This window comes from Venturia canescens, chromosome 1 (genome assembly GCF_019457755.1).
Source record: "Venturia canescens isolate UGA chromosome 1, ASM1945775v1, whole genome shotgun sequence".
NCBI lineage: Eukaryota > Metazoa > Arthropoda > Insecta > Hymenoptera > Ichneumonidae > Venturia > Venturia canescens.
Window position 1 is genome coordinate 33,743,661 of NC_057421.1, and position 25,173 is coordinate 33,768,833.

The 25,173-nt window shown below is 33.0% G+C and overlaps 1 protein-coding gene across 4 annotated transcripts in view; it reads left to right on the forward strand.

Moving 5' to 3' along the window:
* The window catches only part of LOC122410660 (protein espinas-like), a 290,979-nt gene that overhangs the window by 252,763 nt on the left and 13,043 nt on the right, over positions 1 to 25,173 (forward strand). For all 4 annotated transcript variants that reach the window (XM_043419004.1, XM_043419020.1, XM_043419012.1 and 1 more), the window contains one exon: positions 14,854 to 15,178. In XM_043419004.1, the coding sequence (XP_043274939.1) occupies positions 14,854 to 15,178 (325 nt within the window). The remainder of the gene's footprint in view (positions 1 to 14,853; positions 15,179 to 25,173) is intronic.

Below are 25,173 nucleotides of genomic sequence, written 5' to 3' on the forward strand. Positions count from 1 at the left end.
TGGAACATCTGTACACATAAATAGAGAACTTAAGACCCAGAGCTCAAAAATGCAACTGCAAATATCTTGTACGAATTTTTGCTCTTGTTCATCAAGATCTTAACTCATAAATTAGGCATTCTGTTATTCGCAACAGCCCTGTCGTGTGTTACTGTTTATGCCAATACTTTTGCAGGTTCCCATCAGGCCATGCCAATATTTTTACTTTACCCTTTCACCCATCCCATTCGATCTTTCTTTCTATGCGGTTCCAACGAACAAAGCTTTGTTACTCACACGTATTGTACTGTTATGTAGATTCGCACAGAGAAAAAGAAAACTGAAAAATTGTATCGATTCGACTTAAAAATAATGATATCATTTCTGATCAATAAACAGCTCACAATTAAAATCAATACATATGAGAAGATCCATTTGATTTCGTATAATTTCTCGGAAGGAGTCTTTCGAATTTTCTCAAAATTGGGTACTCTTCGAAGTGCCTTAAAAACTATCGCTGAATACCAAATTTCAACTCTCCAAGTGCTCAAGGTCATAAGAACGAGCCCTTTAAAGGTAAAAAAATTTGCATTTTTGCCTCGTTTTAAGATGATTATTCACAAAAACTTTACATTCGAGGTAAATAATACTGATTACATTTCCTTTAATATACATTATAGAAAAAAGTTAAGTTAAATGAGTTTTCTAATGGCGCTGCAGCGCTCTAACATTTTTTTCTCAGCACCAAATTTGAAATAAAAAAAGAAACGATAGTTTTTCATAACTCATGACCGAATATGAGTCATTGTGACCAATATGTGTTATGAATCTTGTTTTCACCAAGGTGATCATTTAATGTACGTGTGGTAAAAATTAATATTAACCCTATATGAAGCAGTTCACGATGCTGAAGTTTCCAACGTTGGAGTCCAACGAAATGAACGAAAAAAACGTTTGTAATTCACCAATTTTTTATTTCACGAATCGCTGGTGCAGCTTGAAAAACTACGAATCGCAAATTTGGCAGGGAACAAAATAGGAGAATTACTGGAATTATTGAAGAGTTTTTTCGATCATTTCGTTGGACTCCAACGTTGGAAACTTCAGCGTCATAGCAGTTCACCCGAAAAAAATATTTAACAAGCGTTATAAATATCTCTTATTTCGAATTTTATTATTTCGTTTTACAATACGAACGGTTTTGCGGTAGCGCTGCAGGGCTTCTTTTATTGAAAAAGCATCTTGAAATCGACCTATTTTGGAGCAGTTCGAAAATATACTTTCAGTCCGTTTCGAGCCCTTTGAACTAAAAAATTTGAGAGTTTTTTGGAGAAAAAGCTATATTGATCGTGAATTTTGACTTTGATCTTGAATAATTGTTGACTAAGTTAGTTGACTTACCGAAAAGTGTCATCAGACCTTTTTCCTAGAGCGTTCAATTCTCTACAAAAATATGCCAAGAACTTTATATCACGACGTATCGTTCGTGAGTTACAAAAATCGGAAAGAAAAAAAATTAGTACTCCTGTGTTATCCTTATGGAAAATCGATAAGAGAGATTTACACTAACTTAATATTAATATTAAGGGCTCATATTTTAACTGGTCTACTTTGGTACCTAAACAAAACTTTTGAGCTTGGTTCGAACGAAAATAATTTTTTTTTTTTTCAATCATATTAATCAAGAGACAGGGTGTAGCGGTTCGATATCTAAAATTTCTGTATGCGAGCTGCCTGTTATTTTTTTATACTGCAAAGGAGAGGAAAATTTTCTATTATAAAACTCTACCTTTCATTCCATATTATGGATATATTATTCAGCTAATTCATTATTTTGGTCAGTTTAATTTATTCTATTCAGCTTATTTCTTTTTACAATTCAAGCCTTACTATGGCCTTCATAAGATTCACTTTTCTATTTACCATCAACAGTCGAAGCGACAAATCTAATTATATTTATTTTTTAATTCTTGTAATCTTTTAAGGGAGGATACATATATGTATAAGATACTTATTATAAGAACTTGATCTAACAGTCTCCATATTACGTCCGGCATATTAAATTTTTCAATTCATTCAAAATTATCAATAGAAAAATGTGCCTTTCAAAGAGTTAACAATATTTGCACATTTTCAACTTTTACTTGTCATTGATAGGAATTTCTAGAAATAACGCCCCATCTTCTTTCCTACAAAATTGTCACTATTTTTTAAATTATTCAATTTTTTAAATGTACTATACTACTGTCAAAATGACAGCAAGACTGCAACTGTCAAACCAACAGTGGGACTCGAAACACGGTGTATAACCGAACCGACCAATCACAGAACGAATAAAACGACAACAATAACTTTCGAAATATATCGTTACTTACAATTAGAACTTTTTATAAGGGGATGAGTATTGTCGAATTGACGCTACAGATTTGTTTCTAGCCTTATTGACTTCTAATATGGCTCATTTTTTTCATTTTCCATATTCTTAAAGCAGGTCATGCCAAAAAATTGGATTGCGTGATGAAGCCTAGAGAGATATGATTAATTGATAATTTTCAAATTTTACGAAAGCTTGCTAATTTTGAACTTGCACCTCTCCAATGTTCACAAAAATTTAGGTGAGAGTAGTTCTCCATATCTAGAACGACTCTCTTTGAGGAATTTCTTGGCTCGAACTTCCGTCACTTATGATAGAACGATAGAACCGGCGCCAAAAGTTCTTCAATTTTTCAAAGATTTTTTGAAATAAAAAAAAACAAAATAGGTAATCATCTTGGAAACAGATATTTTTTGCTTCAAATGAAAAAAAAAAAAAAAAAACATGTAAGACAATTTTTATTATGCTCGTTGTGTTGTTTTTTCGAAAGTTCTTTCAAAAACGAAAAAAAATCGCATGAGGTGCTTTTTTGAAAAAATTATAAGTATTTGAAAATCGGCATAGCGAGTTTTAAAGAAACAAATTACGCGGAAATGGGTGGATAAAAAAATTGAAAAAATTTGAAATAGTTTCTCACGTGATGTAAAAATACAAGAAAAATTTTTAATGAATCGAAGGTAAAATAAATTCAAACAAAAAAATTGACTTAAAGATTGGCATATGATTCCATTTTTCAAAAAATTCACTGCTATTTATGTGGTAAATACGTGTTCAATTTAATATAACTATACTGAAGTTTATGTAAAACAGCCCCAAAAAAATTAGAAGCACTGCATCATACATTTTTCAATATCAAAGCATTCGAATTTTTTGTGATCATCGGCTGTTGTAGAGACTGATAAAAGTTTGTGTCAAGAAATTCCTCAAATGGAGTCGTTCTAGATATAAAGGACTACTCTCACCTAAATTTTTGTGAATATCGCAGTTGATAAGAAATCCGTGATGCAAGGTCAAAGTTAGCGAGTTTTCGTAAAACTTCGAAAATGACCAAATTTTCGGCATGATTCGCTTGAAAGATATAAAAAACGAAAAAATGAGCCTTATTAGAAGTCAATAAGGCTAGACATAAATATTCTACATTCATGTAGAACATTCAAATGACAAAGAAAATTAAAAGCAACATCCATTTACGAATAAAAGTTCCAATGAAAGCACAGGTTCATTCTTTCCAACATTGTATTGGACTTTAATTGACGATTATTCACTAATATTTCATTTTGCAAGATACAAAAGTCATATTCAATGTTCTCAATGGAAAAACATGAAATTCTTTATTCTTGAAAATTCCAGAATAAATAGAAAAAATTATTTATCCACAACGGGACCAGGCTCAAAATACGTGAAATATGAAATAATATTCATGAGAGTTTTTCCTAGAAAATCTAAGGATCCAATCAATTTGAAAAAACAGATTTTGATAAAAAAAAACCTAAAAAATCGAGTGCATAATGTTATGATATTCTTTTACATGGAATTCTTGAAAAGTTTATTGAAAAACACACAATTAAAAAAAAAAACATTAAATTTGATTATATTCAAACAAGTTATAAGCATTTGAAAACAAAATCACATAAGTACTCTAAAAAAAAATCAACAGCTGGATTTGAATATTTATTAAGCTCAAAATTTCAGGATACCGAAACAATCTAGCTAATTTAAGCACTCAATTATCATGTCAAAATATACGTACTAGTCAGGCGCTGAATATAGTGTTGCTAAACTCTCTAACACAAATTCTTGAGTCGTTTCTATTGTAAATATTATACATCGTCAGAAGCTATAGCAAAAAGGCGAGACCACGACATTTACCATTTCGGTATGGAGTCGACGGCACCCTACAAATACCTACACCTCCAAAAATTGGAAGAGAGCAACATGAAAAAAAAACTATTAACCCAATGCCAATTCTTGTCAGTCCGAATCCAGGTCCAATCATCATGAATACGTATTGAATGAAAAAAAAACCTGTGAAAACAGAACCAGCCGAATACTCAAAATCCTTTGAAACATTCTCAAAAGTTTTTTCAAATAGCTGAAAAGTGCAATCGTCTGCACAGCAAAAGTGCAAATGAAAAACATAGCCGATACAGAAAATGTACCAAATGGAAGAAATTAAACTGATGAGAAATGTTAGGCCATAGTGCTTTGCAAGATCGTGACCATGAGTGATAGATTTATTTATGATAAATGTGTTCAGGAATTAGCGGGGCTTCAGCGAAAGCGTGTTTGGAATCGGTTTTGTTCCTGGGCTACGCAAATTTCGGGACATTCTTCTCATAATTATAATTATTCCTTCTTGATCGAAGTGACGCACAGCGCATATGCGCCGGGTGCCTCTTTGTCGATCACTTACTTCGATTTATCAGTCGTTGATTCGGTTACACAGCGTGCTTATATCCTTCTCATTCAGAATATTTATATTGTACAAAATTACCGAGGGATTGCAAATTATCTCTTTAAATCTTTACGCCAATAAGTTCAAGACTGATTCGCACTCACTGTGGCACTCATTTCGGCACTTTTCTAATCAGGGTTGCGCTGATATTTCGGGATAAAAATTTCAGCACAGAATCAAGCACGTTTTAGTTCAATTTGTACTTGTCAAATGGCAAATATCTCCAACAAACTTTTATTACCAAAGACAAATAAACATTTTACATCATTCCACATTATTTCCTGCGTGACCTATTATTTTTCTTACCAAAAACCAGAGTTAAGTCTTCGACCGAAATTTTTTTCGTAACGGAGAAGTCAAAAATATACAGGTGTAGTCCGCGTTACATGTGCATACGACCTCCAGTAACATTAGATTTTGTAGCTGCGTTTCTAGTTTCACTATACAAAGATTGAAAAAATAAAATGTTAATGTCTTTGATTTGCGGTAAGCCATAGACTCCCAATCAACCACGATCAATTCACGGAAAAAAATTGATTAACCCACGCATCTACTGAAATGCTATTACTAAATGAATAACACAATCACTATTTCAATAAAGAATATACACAGAACCAATTTCTCCGATAACAAAATCTTGAAAACACCAAACGTGGAAATTTGGTAAATCTTGATATGCACACAATTCTTCTATAGTCAGCGAAATGAACCCATAAGCTGAGGATGAATTCAAAAATCAATTGATGCCAGCCCAAATAGTTGATGGCACCTAAAATGATAATAACTATAAATGTTAGGATACGCGCGTCCCATTATGAATGAAAACATGAGAGTCATATGACAGTGTACCTAAGGTGGTCGATATTTGGGGTCAAAATTTATTTTATCCTTTCCGCCCCCTAAATCGGTTCGAAATACATAAAAAGTAATGCTGTAATTTTTTCAGATTTTTAAAACAATGCTTAACCCTCGACCACTGGGTTGAAGTTTTCTGTTTAAATACATGGAATTTTTCTGCGTTTATGGTCACGATTTTAATGTGGGCCTCAATACGTTTGGAAAATCTTGAAATTTTCAGAAATGACTTGACAAGCATGTTGCTACACGGAAAAAAATTACAAAACTCCTACTCTCAAAATGTTGAATAGCATCACCATACTAGCCCCTTAATGGGAAAAACGACAATTTTGGATACACAATTTCAAGTACGCAGTTTTAACTGAGGAACAAAAGAAAAATTCTCCAAAATCTGATACAGAGAGTTTTTGGAGGTGCTCTTTGAGAATCTAGCATTTATTTTGTTAAAAGAGTCAAGAATTTTTAACGTTTTTTTCCCTTCAAATCGATTTTCGTTATTGTTGCTGCACTCAAATAACCATATTATTGCCAGGACAGATGTTCTGACCTTTTCAGAACACTGGTTATAAACACTTTTGTCTCATTCAGTTTTTGCAAAATGGCGGTTTTTGCAAAACAGTATGATGTAAATTTTCATGATTTTTTCCCTCGAAAGTCTCAATTTAACAAAGAAATATTACAGAACAAAAAGGGTTGAGAATCATCTAAACGATGAGTGTGATTTTTTCCAAAATTTTCTAGCTATTTTTGTATTTTTCAATTTCGACAATTTCTTTTTTTAATTTCAAAAATTTTGAAAAAATTTACACGTATTTTTTGGATGATTCTAAATATTTTTTTCCATCGCATAAAAAATAGGTTCATAATTTACTTCTCGAAAATTTTCAACTTTACAAAAAAATTCTATATAACAAAAAATGTGTAGAATCATCCAAAAAATACGAGTGAATTTTTCCAAAATTTTTGAAATTTTTCAAAAATGTGTACCTATTGGTTCGTTCTAAAAAAATGAGCGAAAATTAAAAAAAATTAAGATTACTGGGAGTTTAATGACTTTCTCATATCGTTTAAGTTTTCGACCTACGATTATGAAATCTTAATCCAAGACAAGCAAATCCAAAAAGTGAATGCAAAAGAAAACCTTGCAATCAGCTAATTAGTCACCTCATGAGGATGTCAAATTTAATTTCCAAACCAATTACTTTCAACTGTACATATGCCTGCCGTACACTGTTCTCCGAATCCTCAAAAACAAAGAGAACAGTATATCATTGAACTTTATTACTACATACAAAGAATATTTCATGTCAAATAAAAGATAGGGTGAGTAATGAATTACCTCATCGAGATTCACATGAGAAAAAATGGATCGTGTGGTTGTAGCGGCGGTACGTCAAATTTTCTAGTATCGAATTAGTTTATTTAACGGCATATTTTAGTATAATCGAAGCAATGGAATTTCATAAAATTCATTTAGCGCAAAAGATAGTAGAAAAAAGAACCTTTTGGATTTCGTGTGTGAAAAAATCTACACGTACTTATTCACGTAGTTGATCAACAGCATAAACATAATGTTTATTTGTGCATTTTTCGATAGTGATTCTCTGTCGAACTTCACTGTACAAATAACCCCAACAAACACTTTTTAAAAGTGAAAAAAATTGCGCCAAGTATTAAAAATACCCCGCCAAAAAACAGCAAAAATGCTGTAAAAAAAGTGAGACAAGTACATTTACTTCCTCCGAAAGTAGTCCCACAAAAAGTTGTTAAATTAATGAAACCGATGAATGAAAAGCATCAATATCATCAAATATATCAAACTTATTAACCTTGAATGAATATTTTTTAAATTTATTGAAAGTATAGTTGTTCTACGCAAAAAAATTCGATATAAATAAAAATTAAAAACAATTATAAAAAAAAATTCCGATACGAAAATGAACTTCAAACGAAAAAAAATTTGATTGAAGGGAAAAAAAATAATTGAAACAAAAAATTTAATTGAAAAAAAATTGAAAAGAAAAAAATTGACCGAAGGACTTGGCGAGTGTTTGCTCACATAATTCTTATTATAATGTATTGATCATTACCACAAACTCGCCAAGTACGTTGATCAATTTTTTTTTCAGTCAAATTTTTTGTTTCAATTATTTTTTTTCCTTCAATCAAATTTTTTTTCGTTTGTAGTTTATTTTCGTATCGGAATTTTTTTTATAATTATTTTTAATTTTTATTTATATCGAATTTTTTTGTGTAGAATAACTATACTTTCAATTAATTTAAAAAATATTCATTCAAGGTTAATAAGTTTGATGTATTTGAAGATATTGATGCTTTTCATTGATCGGTTTCATTCATTTAACAACTTTTTGTGAGGCTACTTTCGGAGGAAGTAAATGTACTTGTCTCACTTTTTTTACAGCATTTTTGCTGTTTTTTGGCGGCGATTTGTCGACTTTTTGTATGGAATTCATAGCTCGTATAATAAACATGTCAATTTATTGTGCAAGTACTCGGATGATGCTAAACGATCGGCATTTTCCCCCGTATTATAGCAAAGTATGGCAATATTAAGTTGTGTAAGTACTCAGATGATGCAAAACGATCAGTATTTTTCCCCGTGTTGTAGTAGAGTTCGGCAATATGTAATCTAAAATAGTTTGCTCATGAAATAGTTGCTTGGTAAAAAATTTTATTTTTAGTTTGTTCCAAAAAAAACATGTAACTATTTTTAACATTACTCGACCAACTTCTTTTCTCAATTTTAGCATCATCTGCGAAAATCCATGAAGAAGTACCTGTTCTCAACATACTTGTATAACGACCTTCGAAAACGATTTGACCGTGATTTTTTATAACTTACCTTGAACTATTCCATTGAGTAAAGTTGGGGACAGTTCGAAATTTTGTCCAAACTAAAATCTAGCGGATAGTAGTCAATCCAAAAAATTGTCCAATAAGCTAGCAGATGGTAGTCAATCGTGCACTTCATTAAAATCTGTGGGAGTGAATTTTTTTTTTAATATTCGCACTTACACAGCTGGTCCAAATTCTGAAGTTTTTAAAAAGTCTCGATGCTTAATAATCTCAAAACCATCAATATTAACTCATAAAACATAACAAGAAATTAAGATCTTTCTTAAATATATATCTCCACACTAACGAACACGAACTGAAAACAAATTAATCACACGCGATCTTTATAACCTTATATATTCAAGCACATATGTATGGAGTATGGTATGGGCTGTCACATCAATGAACACAGTCTCACCTATTACCAGAATTTCTAGATACAACTAGTGTCACTAGACAGCAACTGCTGAACGTCAGAAAATGTGTGCGAAAAATGCCACCTTTTTTCGACGATATTGAAAAATGAAATTGATATATTTCTTATATTCTTAAATATATGTTAAGCTGCAGAGTTTTAATTAGTCACGATCGGAAGAGAAAAAAATTAAAAATACGTGAACTAATAATATCTTTGAAAATGCTGTAATTTATTAAATATCGGTGAAACAATTTTTGAAAACTGTTCGAAACCACTCTGCCTTCGGTAAAGACTCTAGTAGCGACTCGTCCTCATCTTACTATAGATTTGTAAATGTACTTGTCTCGAGTCGCTACCGCGACTCTAGATACAGATATTATTTCAATAAAGCCAAGTCCGAGTGAATCTTATTTTTAAGTTTTCTTGAAAAATTTGGAAAAAAATGTCAAGCTGTTGCACAAACACTTGGCGTACATGATGTGCAAATGAATGAATTCCCAAAATAATCTTTTTTCCGGCAAAGGAACTCTCTATAGGCCCATGCGCGAGCAGTGATTTTTGGGAGCATTCTATTTCCTTTCAATAATCAACACTTAATTCTGAAAAATAAAAGTATGCAAAAAAGAATATGCCTATTTTTATGAATTCGTGATTTGATATTTGGGATGACTCAATTAAAGTTTTAATCTTCACTCTCGGAAGGCCCCTCGCCCTTGTCCTGTGTTGCCGGCGTTTAAATTCTCTATGCCTACCATATTAATGTGATGATATATTCATTCGAATTCCAAGAATTCCGTGCAAAGGGATGCGACTTCCAATTCCAAGAATTCCGCACAAGGGGAAAACTTTCTCCTGTAGGAGGGGAACGGAAAGTACACATATGTACACTCCCGTTCAAAAGTTTGGGTTTACCCGTCAAAATTTCTACCCACACTAAAAGTTCGATAACTCGGTCAAAAATCAACGGAATCAAATTTAATGAACGTCATTTTAAAGAGGACAAATTGAGCTTTATTTTGCCGCTTCTTAAATGTGTTTACAATTATTTTTTCAGCTGGCACATGCTTTACAATAGCGCCGTTTTTCAATAAATTTTTGGCCTTCGTAAACGGGCTGCCAATGTAGTAGGAATTTTTTCCTCTACTTTTTTGCATGACAGCTTTAAAGGGGATGGAAAAAGCTTCATTATTGTTTTTTTTTTAAATATCGTACGTTTTTTTTCGCGGGGTTATCCTAATTTGAGCTAAAAAGGAGGAGTTTCAGAAATCGTAGCATATTTCGAAAACTGTGGGGGCTTCAAGGAAATGTCAAGAGCATGAAAAGTTATGTCAGTTTATAATAAACTTGTTCTAATTATTTTAGATTTATTTTCTGAATTTTTTCTTTCCGATGTTTTTGGTTGGGTCTCGACTGACAGTAATTCGAGAATTATGGGGTTTGGGATAAAATTTCAAGAGAGAAAAACGTTTCAATTTATAATTTTGAGCTCACTGACATTTTTCCAAATATTGTTGTAGATTTTTTCAAAACAAGCGAGGTGCGTGCTTTTGATAGATTTCATTGCAATCCCGATATTATTCTGATAGAAAAAATTATTCATTTGATCTCTTACCTTATTTACACGTATTTCACATCGAAAAAGCGGCAAAATAATTTTCAATTTGTTCTCTTTGAAATGACGTTCGTTAAATTTGATTCCGTTAATTTTTGACCAAGTTATCGTACTTTTAGTATGGGTAGAAATTTTGATGGGTAAACCCAAACTTTTGAACGGGAGTGTATATTAGGGTGGTTCTTATGTGAGGTTATATTTTTTTTTTCAAATTCCCTCCCTGGTTCGATTCTAAATCACTAAAAAAGACCCCACGAAAAAGGTGGGGTCAGTGGGATGATGGGAAATGGTGTCGGCAAGTCCGAATCGATTAAAAAAAGGCATTTTATATTTAAACGATGTTTTTCTGCTGTGGCCGGTCAGCTATCATTTAATTTCAATCCTTTTTCTTTTTATAATTTCTGTGTGTTTTTCTATTATAGTCTCTGCGGCATAGAGCCTAATTATCACACTACACTGGGAAAGCCCACCCCGTTCCGAATATCGCGTCTCCTGGCACAGGGTCTAGCTAACACGATATTCTTCCTGATATCTTTTAAGTTCCCTCGGCATAGCCCAAGTCAACTTAATTACAAATGCTGTCCTCAAATATCAATGTCCTTAATAATCTTAATTCTTTGATAACTTTAAGAGATCCTTTATCGCAAATTTATTTGTCCTCTTTAAACAATATGGGGAATTTCTTTTTCTAACTTCGGAATTTTATTAGATTTTAATCTTTGAGGTTGAGAGAATTTCTTTAGCATATTTTTATAGAACATTGGATGTTCTGAATGTTCTTTGAATGAATTCCTATTACGTAAGAGAGATCGAGAAAAGCTTAAATTCATATTGTGGGTCAAGATTTCCTATATGCATTTTCCACCATCTTGAAAAAAAGAGTTAAATTCGGTTTTTTTACAATAGCTCGGCTCTGCGTCACGGTACGCCTAAAATACTTTTGTGGTCTTTTTTCTACGATCGACAATTTAGATCTTATACATTCACCTACCGTTCATCGTTGTTAAGATCTCGGACGAGAAAGTAAAAAATGCAGGTAGTTGAACTTGTTTTTTAGAGTTTTCTTTTTTTAATTTCTTTGTTTAGGAAAAAATTTTTCAATTAAATTAAAATTTAAAAAATTTAATTAGAACAATTATATCAATGTTTATGTAAATTAGGGTATATACAGGTGTATAAAAGAAAAATCGATTTTTTTTCTCAAAGTTATAAGAGAATATGTTAATACTTCATGAAAAAGTATTTCTCTTGAATTCGAGGCCTTCAAAAAAATTTTTAAAGATGGCACCAACAACTTATATATGTATTTTTTTAATTTTAGTGAAAAATTGTAATAAAAAATATTAATTTTCCGGTGAACATCATTAAAGACACTTCTGAAAATTTTTTAGAAGATTCAAATTTTGCTAAAATGACTTTTCCGCAAAAAGCTCACATATCAATCTGCAACACCAAAAGAATCATTTTTTCATAACAAGATGCTTACGAGAAATCGAAAAAAAAAAATTAGAAAATTCGTTTGGACGACCTCTAAATTTTTTTTTTCAAGTTCAAATTTTGAGGTAATCAACTCTCGCCTGAGTGCTAACTATGTTTGTTGCAACACCGGAAAATTAATATTTTTTATTACATCTAGGATTAACATAATTATTCAAAACTTTAATAAAAAAAAATCGATTTTTCTTTTAATCACCTTAATGTACATAAACGTTAATGTAACGTCGATCACGTTGCGGTCAACTCTGTGGCAAACTAGAAGCCGTAATTTTTGTCCAAAGGAAAAAACTAAGAAACTAAATTGTAAGTATTAACATGCTCTATAAGTTTGTTTTCAAACAATTTTTCGACATCTATCACGAGAAAAAAGAAAACAGTAAAAAACAAGTTCAACTACCTGCATTTTTTACTTTCTCGTCCAAAATCTCAAGAACGATGAACGGTAGGTAAAAAATGTATAAGATCTAAATTATCGATAGTGGAAAAAGGAACAAAAAAGTATTTTATCAAAATTTTCGTATTTTGACAGAGAGCTGAGCTATTGTAAAAAATTGAAATTTGCAAATTGCTTCCTCAAGATGATCAAGATGCACGGTGCTCAAGATGGAAATACTCATAGAGTATGCTCAAAGTTTACTCTGTGAGGTGCTATATTTTTCATTTTGGCTTCCTCATAGGGGAAGCTTTAAACATTGTTCTAAAAGCTTGAGAAAGCAATCTGTTACTTTTAATTTTTTTTTTAAATAAAATTTTAACTTATTCATCGACTTCTAACTTTTCTAAATTAATTTCCAAAAATTAAAGCGGATTTTTCGAAAAACTCATATTTTTGTCAAATTCCAAAAATCATAAAACTTAAACCGCTCAACCAATATTTCCCAAATTCAATACCAACCTTCCTATTATGATAATCTATTTATAAAAAAATAAACAATAGTAATAAATCTTAAAATTTCCGGAAATTCGATTGTCAATACCCTTTTTTTTAATTTCAAAACGTCGTAGGATTCGTATTTTTTTTCAAATTCTGATAAAAGTATCAGAAAATGAAGAGCTTGTTCAAATTAGCATCTATGCAAAACGGTAACCCTGTATCTCAAATCGTTTTCAAGTTATAAGCGTTTGAATTTTGCAGTGCCACGCACGCACGCACACACATCCGGGCATTTTCTCTAAATATGATTTTTTAATTTTTCTGGACATTTTGAGCACATCGACATTGAAAACTGGAGAAAAAAAATGTCATCGTCACATGGCTTCCTCTATGAGGAAGCAAAAAACCGAATTTAACCCTTTTTTCAAGATGGCGGGAAATGTACATCGGAAATCTTGATCGGCAATTTGAAGTCAAGCTTTTCTAGATCTCCCTTGCGTAATATACAACATTTAGCTTTCTCGGTTCACATGCATTTCCAAATGTATATGACTGGGATTATGAGAGCTGGTAAAAAAGAAAAAAAAATGTTTGCACCAGTCTAATGTCTACATGTATTTTTTTCTTCATATAATGTTAACATTATTCAAATAATTTATTTTATAGCATCATTTATCGTTGTTATTACCATCCACCCTTGAACACATCGTTTTCATCTTTTTATTCCCTTCGCGGAGAGAAACTTGTTCCATTTTCATTGATATATATGTATATAAGCTGAACTCTATTCCGATTGTCCTTCGTAAGCGGTTTCATCAGGTGTACAATCCTCGATGATGCTGCAGATCCCCCTAAGTGAAAGCGTAGAGGATGTTCGTCTCTTTATTAATCCGTCTACTGCGGTGCGTGCTTGTTTCTGATTCCTGTCCCCCAACATGTTGCTCTCTGGATTCAACTATTGGCTCGATTTCATTTAATTCGAATTTCCCATGCGTGTTATTCTCCTCACATAAGATCAGGGGCACAAGAGCAAAGAGTAAGAGCGAGAAAGTCAAGAACACTTTGATTTACGGCACGAATGCTCGAGGCGATCGCAGCCTGCTGACCATCGAGCCCTAATTGGAATTCGAAAGAGAGAAAGACTGCTGTGCTCTTGGTGATGTAGCTTCGCGAATCCTTTAGTACTGAGCTTATGTTTCATTCCCCTGGACTTTGATACCAATCGTACAGGATGTACTAAAATTTCACAATAACAAATTGATATCTTATGTTAACAACCACCAATACATATCGCGGTGCAATACCTTTATTTAGTTCGGTTGAATATTTCAAGCGAACTTTCAACGTTAGATGTTCCAAGCACTTGACTGGAATCCATAGAAAGAATCTTCGGGAGGCTGAGAAATAAAATTCTAGCAATCCATCGTACATAGAATGATCGATCAGAAATCGTTGATGCTTAACATATCCATTCTAACACGCTACGAGATGAAGCTCTTACTACAACTTTTGAAACATCCTGTATGCTACTCGTTTGATATTACTCACAATCAGGAGGATTGGAGCAAAATGCAGGTTGGGTTCCTTGCTGGTAGCCAAATTGGAAGGTTCGAGCCTCCAGGTAAACTCAACTCTTCTTTGACTGCTTCCTTTCGACTTCTTGTATGTATACTCCACGTTTCTGTAACCCTTCTCACTCTTTATTTTTCATTCTACCTCCGTGTATCTTGGTCCCAACGCGAATCGATTAGACACGTATCAACTGCCGACGTAATGCTTCTTTTCCCGGCATTCCCATCCGTACCCTAAGATGATCTCACGTTCCTTCATGCTGTATATCATTTTATATTTTTACTTAATATCCGTAGTATTTTTCAAGAAGCTTGAGATCATAATATCTTACGTGTTCTTGTCTGCTGTTTCGTTACAGGAAAGTCTGCAGAAGCTGCAGGTGTCCCAGAGACGACCATCAGCGAGGAATCATCGAGGCGGGTGGCGGTGGCGGCACGTCGAGCTTTGCCGGTCTCACCGGAACGACCTCTTCAATGGCCATGGCGATGACCTTCCAAAGTGGAGCTGTTCCCATTCCCGGTCCTGGCGTACCGCATCAGGAACCTTTTAAGAGTCCTGTACAAGCGCCTCCTGTTTTACAAGACCAGCTCATGCACCATCAGCGACTCTCACAGAGCGATGATGACAGTGGTTGTGCTCTTGAGGAATACACGTGGGTCCCACCTGGTCTACGCCCGGATCAGGTAAATCTCGCCATTCTCTCTCATACTGAAATCAATCTATCATTTTCTTCAATTTCTCCAATATTCATTGGAATATGTGGTGTGAAAAATTGTTTTTAGATTCAAATAATCCTGTGAGAATCTTACCGACAAACATTTTTTGCTTACTTATTTTCAATAATAACAACTCACACCGCATTTGAATACTTTTTCCATACGTTTATAATGATCCTCACGCACAAATGCAATCAGGCATTTTTTTTCTCAGAAGCAGTCTGAGAAATCATCCCGGAAAGGGACTTAAAATAAGTCGCAGATAGCTAACAAAAGCATTACACAAAATTTTATGTATAATCTACTCACGCCTATTATTCTTTATAAATCTCTTATGTTCTGACTGGGAATTATGAAAGAAAAAAATATTGGACAAAAATTCTTATAAAATTCCCATCGATTCAGAACAATATTCTACAAATTTTTTCCCCCTAGTCATTTTCATTTTATTTCGGAAATCTTCGAGTTTACCCGTATTTTAAAAAATGGTATTCTTCAAGCAAAAATACGATTACTCTGCGAAAAAAAGATCGCAGAAAACTTTTTCAAAAGTGAAATTAAACCTATTATACTCTTGCCTTTAAGGTTGTCATAAAAAAAATGCACAAGGAAAATTCCCACTAGCCATGCGCTCAGTTTTAAACAGATAAAAAAACACTGGAAAACAGTCATTTTCAAGACAGCGTACTCAATCCAAAAAGAGTTATAATCAAAATTTGCAAATGGGAATTTGAAGGAAAAATAGTCCTCTTTGAGACGCCGTTTGCTAAATTAAGCTATCTTGATTCTTTAAAACGCTATCAAACTTTTAATGCGGCTCAAATTTTTGTCTGGTGATTCCATACTTTCGGTCGGCAGTGTATAAACTCTCATGTAGAAGACTATTGCGATAATTGGAAAAATATTCAAGTCAGCAGTAGATAGATAACATTATTGACGTGAATATTTGCTTCGGAATTTGGATTTACGAAAATTCTTTACTGTTCCTAAACGACGTTTCGCTCCGACGTGTTGAGACACATGAATGCGAGTGAGAGGTTATATTGAACATAATATCAACCAAGTGTACGTTTAAATTCCGTGGTTTGAATCTTATTGTTTATTATGGTCAACTTACCCCGTTGGTCAACTAGCCCCGGTCTCTCCTACCACGAAAAAAAATAGCTAGATGCTGTAAAAAAGTAAAGAAAAGTACATTTACTGCTCTTAAAATAATAGTTCCAAGTTCCAGTTAAATACTTTAAAACTAGTTAACGAACCTTCAAACATTAGTTTCGGATGATCGAAAATTATGTCCAAATTTAACAAAAAGTCAATCATTGCATAAAAACTTACGAATTTTTAACAGTTGACTGCTTTGAAAAAATTACAAGCAAACAAACCCAAACACATTCGCAGCTCTGTCATCTGTTGCTGAGACGCTCTCACTGATATCTCATTTTTCTTTATATGGCTCATTCCACCAATTATAGAATTAATTTGTGCCGGAGGGTCTAAATTATGAGTAATAGTCATTGCTTTTCAAAAGTACGTGTCACCGTGAGCTTTCATGATTTTTTTCATATTTTTCTGTCGAGCCGTTTCGGAGTTATAAAGGTTTGAAAATTTGCAATTGTCGACTTTTTACGTTGAAAATATCGAACCTTCGAATTATTTTTTGAAATATTAAAAGTAGTAATTTTTATGAAAAAAAATCTCAGCTTTTCGATAAAAATATTTTCAATATTCTATGATATAAGGAAGATCCCAAACAATACGATTATAACTTAAAAATCGCTTTTTTTACTAATGTATCATTTTTGAAATTTTTGAAAATATTTATTTCTAAAAGTTCAGACTTTTTTACAACGGAAAAGTGCTATTTATTTTGGGATTCTTAAAAAATCAACCATGAAAAAATTAAGTTGAAAGTTGTGTTATGAATTACACTGGAACACAAAAAAAAGTGCTCAGTACCTAGAACCGGACCCATCAATCTCTACGTATTTTGGCCCGCTGAATCCGAATCCGGAGTCAGATTGACCAATATACAAAATTTTGAGTAAATTCCAAAAAACCGCCAAAATTGCGGAAAATCGCAGTTAAAAGCATGATAACAGTTGTCTTTGATCTTACCCGGGATTTTTTTTTATGTAATTTGATGCGCTGAATCTGAATCTGAGGTCAGATTGGCTGATACATCCCCAAAATTTTGAGTAAATTTCAAAAAAACCGCAAAAATAGCGGAAAATCGCTGTTAAAAGCATGATAACAGTTGTCTTCGACCTTAATCGGGGGTGTTTTTTATGTTATTTGATGCGCTGAATTTGAATCGAGAGTCAGATTGGCTGATATACCCAAAAAATTTTAAGTAAACTGCAAAAATCGCTAAAAATGGGTCAAAATCACTAGCATGGGTAAAGGAAGAGTTTTATTGATCTTTATCGAGTATGCTCTTTTTGTATTTTAATGCGCTGAAACCGAATCTGGGCGTCTGTTTAACTCGAACGTCTCCAAAATATTGCTTCCATGGAAAAAACTGGCTAAAATTGTTCTTTACGAATTTCGAGCAGCTCAATCCGAATCCAGTAGCTAGTAGTCCCAATCATGCATACTTCGGTCAAAGATCATTAAAAATAACAAAAAAAACGTCAAAAAATAGTTTTTTGAGTGTTTTACACATGCATGCGGTCGAAGATCATTAAAAATAACAAAAAATAGCAAAAAAACGTCAAAAAATCGTTTTTTGAATGTCTTACACATGCATGATTCATCTTAAACTGTACACAAAAAAAGATCTGTATATTCTGTATGCAATAAACTAGAAACTAGGGAATATTGTATAAAAAACTTGAATATAAAACTATTGCGAGCATGATTGTTCTTTGGTTTGAATTCTGCTTAATTGATTTTTTTTTTCATTTTCTACAAGTAATATGAGAAGAGAAATATCTTCATCGATCTTAAACCGTCCTTCTCTTCTAACGAATTCTTTTCTCTTCGAACGACCTATATGCAGCGGGTTTCTCTTCTTCTTTCTATCTTCTTTTCCTCTTTCTCTCTTTAGTATCCAGCAAAAATCTGCCATCATATTGATATTCCATTTTCCCTGACACCGATTCTCCATTTCGCTGATGTCTTGATGAAATCTTTCTCCTTATTCTTCACTTATTAGATCTCTAAGGTTTTCAGCCAATCAAATTTTTTTTGTGTGACGGTGTTATTGGTGTGTGCCGTGCTGCCGCAACGATCGTCACGTCAACTATGGATTAAAATATCGATATCTTGAAAATGCCCGTGAAAACGTATTACGTTACCGTGGATATACAGTATCCATAATAGAATATAAAGTTTATCTCTGAGTCGCTGCCGCCACGTAAGTTTTTATTTTTTACCAAATATGAATTTTGAGACAGGTATTATTTTCCCGACTAAATACTAAATCTGTCCAAATTACCTTCACCTGACGGGGTCTAGGTTAGAGACTGCCAGGGCTCTGTTTTAAATAACGATGTTAAATAAATTTGTTGGGCGCCAGCTAATACTCTTCGGAATTAGCAATAATATTTTAATTGAATGTATCGACTCTATTTCTCAAAGGGGGGTAGGGGGGGGGGGGGGGGGAAGTCGACGACCCGTAACGAGAAAAATGAGAGAAAAGGAATAATTTCATGAGAAAGAAAGAAAGAAACTTAGACAAATACTTAATTTTAAACCTTCGTATAATGTCCAACCTCTCGATAATTTTCATTGACAAATAATATTCTTTTATTGAGCTTATTGACGAAATCTTGGGCGGGTAAATTCTCCGTTTGAACTATCAGTAGTTCCCAATATTTGGCAAATAAATTCTATTTAATATTTCAGGAATCTCTTGTATGAGAACCTGTTATAATAGTTTATATTATTTCTGATATTTTCGCTATGACCGCCGATCGTACAGTATTCTCTTAACGCCTTTCGGGAATCGAGAAATCGGCATCCCCTCCAATTACTGATTAGTTCGACCACTGATCGACGCGCAGCTGCCGACGGATTTTGACAAAGCTTGCTCAGTCCTAGGGCGACATCTCTCAGACTAGTCAAAAATCGATATAAATTAACGTAGCCACGCGATCCAAGGCGCCTACGTATTACGCACTGATCAAATAGCTGGGGACGGAAAATGTTCGAGCCTAGTTTCCTGTCACAATTTATAACCTCAAAATTTGCGTTCGTTTCCAGCTGCCCAGCTCTGGAAATTTAAGATAGCTGACGGTAGTATGTATTTGTGTTTGCGGTGTAGAAGTGAAGTTACAAAGTACAATCCACTAGAAAAAAAGTGTTGACACCCAAAGTTTCTCACAGGAACTTACCAAACTCTCATAGCCGTAACAAGTTCCTTGCAATAAACATCATCAAGTCATTGGGTCGAAAACCATTTTTGAAACTCAGCCCGATTAAACAAAAGAGTGAGACCAAATAATTAATAAATATCTAAATTTCTCGTATTACACCCGGAAGTAAGATCAAGTAACGCATTTCAAATTACAGCCTGAGTAGGGAACGATACGTGATGGAAATGTGACGAGATTCATCAACCAATTAAAAAAAAAATCAAGAACGAATATGGCATTGAACTCGAAACAACAGCAGAAAAATTGCAAAAGAATTTCGCATGAACGTTGGCAAAGTTGAAAATACGTTACCATTCTGAAACTAACAAGTGAGCCAACATTTTTTACAATAAATTTTAGTGTTTCGGGTTTACATGATATATCGTACTCTTTTTTTCAGGTCACGTAAAATCCAGTATCTTTCGGTATTGCCAGACACTTGGAGTATTTTTAAGATTAAAGAAGAGTTCAATTGCTCATATTTGTATGCCGCGGCTGCGAAGAAGTTTTTTAAGGAGATCAATATCGAGAACAAAATTTAAAAACCCACACGTCCTGGAAATGAACCTATAGACGCGGACATCCGATAGTTTGTCATAGAATATTATGAAGATCAAGAGAATGTCAGAGAGATGCCAGGAAAGAAAGATGTTAAATCAGTCAAGAATCCCGATGGTTCACGCACTCAAAGACAAAAAAGCAATTAATGTTCAATCTTCGTAGGCTGCATTGCAATTTTCTTGAGAAATATCGAGAAATTCAGATTAGTTTTGACAAATTTGCAGAGCTAAGATCTCAACATTGCGTTTTGGCTAGTGCTGCTGGTACACATACAGTATGTGCTACACCAAAACTTGAAACTTATGTTGGGAGGTGACCAACACTCCCTATCTCCCTTACAGATTCGGTCTTATATTTTTTTCACACTATAAATTTTGTTAAGGCTATAAATTATCATCATCAGAAAAAGACACTGAATGGCTTAATAATTCACAGCCGGTTTATAGGAGTCTCCTGAAGAAATTCCTTTGTTCGAAGCCAACGGAGTCGTGTTACTTTCGGTTGTGTGAAAATTGTTCAAAAAATTCAAGTGTAATCGATCAACTAAGAACTGTTCGAGGATAATAACAAAGATGGAGTTCGTTACAAAAAACGGACATCAACGAATCACTGCACTCTGTTTGAGATCACAAGTTCCTCAGAAGTTGTCCTACAGTTACTCTCGGAACAAATAGGAAAAATATTGAAACATGATATTGACACAAAAGCACAAAACAGATATTTTGCCAATTTGAAAAACCAACTCAAGTTAGGTGAATTCTTAGTCGCCTTAGATTTTGCCGAAAATTTTGCTTTTATAGTGCATAATATAGTGAATAATGATCAAGCAATGCTTTTTCCAATGGTCGTGAATTTCATAGAGAATAACGAGTCCAAGCATTTCAGCTTCGTTGGCATCTCTGATTGTAGACATCACGATACAGAAGCTATTTGTTTCAAGAACAATTGTTAAAATATTTGAAACAGAGATTGCATGGTGTTACGAAAGTATACTATTTTTCGGATGGAGCACCACAGCAATTTAAAAACAAATTTGCATTCGGAAATTTATGTTACCACGTAGATGATTTTGTATTAGAAGCTGAGTGGCATTCTTCGCGACAGCCCATGGAAAAAAGGCCTTGGTGATGGGTTGGCAGGCACCATTAAACGTTCAGCTACAAAGACATCCCCTCAAATGGACACGAAAAATGCAATTTTATTATCCTTGGCGTTGTATAACTGGGCACGGGAATCATTTAAGAATATTGATTTTGCTTTTGTTTCGAACGAAAAATGCAAGGCTTTCAAATTACAACTTAAGGCCAGATTTACAAATGCTGTGACTATAAAAGGGACGCAATCTATACCGTACCCCCTGATTACGATAGTTCTGGATTCGTCATTGTTAACCCTTAGTGCGCATCTGGGGTCAGGTTGACCCCAAAATTTGTTTAACTGAAAAAGTGTTTTTTACGAGCACTATCAACTTTGAGCACGTTTTTGAACAATGAAAAAAGATTTTTTTGGAAATTCGACTTTGCAGCCTTAAAGTTGGATCAATCCACTGCAAAAAGTGACTAAACCTTTTATTCCGAAAAGCGCATAATTACCGAGATATTCGATGTCAAAAATGACCAGGGGTCAAAGTGACCCCATGTGCTCAAAATGTTTCGCTGTGAAGGTGTGCACACTAAGGGTTAAAAGTGTTTATTATATGTCAAAAGTATCGAAACGAGTGAAGATAATAAAGATCTAATACATCTTATCATCTTTTCTTACAACATTTGTATTTTCTCGTACCGGTGATGTTTTCTATATCTAAAATATTGAAAAGATTTTTATTAAAAAGCTGAGATTTTTTTACATATGAATCACTATTTTTAATGCTTCAAAAAATAGTTCAGATATTCGATATTTTCAACACAAAAAGTCGACAATGCAGTCGCGGTAGCGACTCAAGAAAAGTACACTCATGTTTACTCGAGTTGCTTCCAGAGACTCTTTACAAAAGCCATACCGTTTCTAATTGTTTTGAAAATTTCTTTCCTTAACAAAAGAAATAATTACACAAGTTCATAGAATATTGCAAGTTAATGAATTTTTTAATTTTTGAAGTAAAACTTCTATAAGCGTGCTGGGCTTGGGGGCTAAACTGGTGAAAATCTTTTTACGGAAGGGTGTAACGGAAGTGCTACGAAAAGTGTGAATGCGCATGTGCACACACACACACACATATCCGGACATGACTTTTCGATGTTTTTGAACATCTTCAGCACATTGTCATTGAAAACTGGAAAAAAAAATTTTTTCATCGTCACAAAGCTTCCTCTATGAGGAAGCAAAAATGCTGTTATGAATTTTGACATGTTTTAAGTATGCACAATCAAGAGTAGCTAAAACAATCTTTAAACAATATGCTTGTAAAGTCTTGGATTTTTTTTATTGAGAACCGATAGGCTATAAGTTCAAGCTTTTGTCAGTTCGAAGCTTTTGAATTCCTTTAATTATACGACCTCCAGACTAATTGTAATATAATATCACTACCGGAGTGGTTTAAGCTTTTCTTGTAATCGGGCGTTCCACACCAAGTCGGGCACTTTTCAAATTCGTATTTTTTATTTGATTCATTTTCTTTTCTCAAAAAGGACTCCCTCACACGAACTCATTTGATTTATTTCAAATTTTTATCTCAACATTTTTGTCGGCTACGAATTTTTTAAATATATTGCATTTTTTTATTTGAATGTATATAACTTGGTGAAAAATAAATCGAAACTAATACATCGGGGGGTCAAAATTTTTGTTTTGGAATGGCCTTTCGTTTGATAATATGCCAAAGATTATCAACGAATTGATTCAAGCAATTATATCCGTTTTAAGTGAGAATTTTTTGGGTTCGCTGTGTTAGTCCCCCTAGATTTTCTTTGTAATTTTTTATAAAAAAGGTTTATTTTTTTGATGAATTTTAAGCCTAGTTACATCATGGGAAAATGCTCCATTCTATTTTTCTAGAATTATAATAACAGTTTCATCTCCAATTACGTGCAAGGCGATCATAAATTAAATAAAGTGAATGCATGAAAGGCTAAAAATTCGTGATTTGAAAAGCACTTCTACTAAAACATACGTGATCAACTATTAAAAAATTATGTTTTCATAATTTTTTTCGAAAAAAAAATATAACGATTTTATAATTTTATCTGTCAAGAATTCATATCTTAAAACTAAGTTGGATTTCAGCCTAGTGGTTTTTAACATTTCTTTCGAATTATTTATTTTTTGCTTTTAGTTTTATTGGTTGTAACATTTTATTCAACTATTAATTTATTCATTCAATATTCATCGATATTTAATTTTCACGAGATAGATTTTTGAAGTTGTTTAAAACGTGGCTCGAACTCGTGTTATGCCTCCCATACATGGTTATCGGAGCAGTGGCCTGTTGTCCACAAATATACAGGCATAACTACTTGTCCTCAGTAGCGATCAAGGATTTATGTGTTATTATTTTCGAGCGCTTTATCGTTCTCATTTTTCACGATTCCTTGATGCTTCAATTTTTTGGCGATTGATGGAACCCAAAAATTGCATAGTGTGATTCCAGCCGGAGATGGTGCGTTAAAGGTGAAATTATTTTCACGATCAGACAAATTCCGTCGGTGTGAAATTGTTAAACGTGAAAGAAAATGAATATCGGTTTCGCAATACACATGGGGTTGCTTAATTTTTTCCACGACTAAATTAATTTTATTTCAGCTTTTGGGGGTGGGAGAATCATCATAACGATTCTTTATACACAATGGAACTGATAAATATTATATAATGTTAGTAATTACAGATTTACGAAAAATTATAAAGGAAATCGAAGCGACTTTTTCAATATTTTTCTATTCTGAAAAAAGTTATTGAAAAATAATTTTTTTATAATTGTTCATGTATGTTGAATTAAAAGTTTTTTCCAAATCACGAGTTTTAAGACTTTCATGCATTTGCTTTAATTAATTTATTAACGCCTTGTACATAATCGGAGTTGAAACTATTATTATAATTATAAAACAATAGAACGGAGCGTTTTTCCACGATGTAACTAGGCTTAAAATTCATCAAAAAAATAAACTTTTTTTATAAAAAATTATAAAGAAAATCCAGGGGGGACTAACACAGTGAACAAAAAAAATTCTGACTTAAAGAAGATGAAACTGCTTAAATCAATTCGTTGATAATCTTTAACGTATTATCAAACTGAAGGCCATTCCAAAACAAAGATTTTAAGATTTTTTTATTTCAATCGTGAATAATTCCTGAAGAAGTAAATTTAGGGAAAAATACTAAGAGGCCTTTTTGTAGAGCATCAAATTTGCTTCAAGAATCTGTCATGGTTTCATTTTTATATTCATTGATTCGTTAGTTACAAAGTTCCAAAGTAAAAAAGTCAAATCGAAAAAACATATCGATTTAAAAAGCTGAAATAGCTCGTCTGAAGAAAATTTATAATCAGACCATTTTTGTAGGGAATTCTATTTTATATAAAAATGAGTAGAAATAAATTCTTTTCACTTCAATCTCCTAGCAGTTTTGACGTAAAACATCGAATCATGCATAAAAATCAAAAACGGCAATGATAGACCTCTTAAAATTAATATTAAGGGCTCTAACTCTCACCAATTTTTTTTTTCGTCATTCTAAATAATATTTTCGATATATTTTTTGGAAAAAAAATATTGATTTTTTTTGGCCCAGTCTAGTATATACACAGCTACTGAATATAATGTTATATGTCGCGATCTTTGAGTTTTAACCGATAAATGATGTGACGACTGTTGCTGCAGTACGGCACATACAGATAATTCATGACGTATCTTTCAACTTGATTGTTTTATAGTTGATTTTTTAAGAATCTTAAAATAAAATAACACTGTTATAACCTTGAAAAAAAAAAAGTCTGAACTTGACGAAAAAAATATTCTATAATATTCAAAAAATGGTACATTAGGAGAAAAAGCAATTTTAAAGTTATATAATTGCTTTTTCAGGATTTATCTGATCCCTGAGAATATTTAAAAT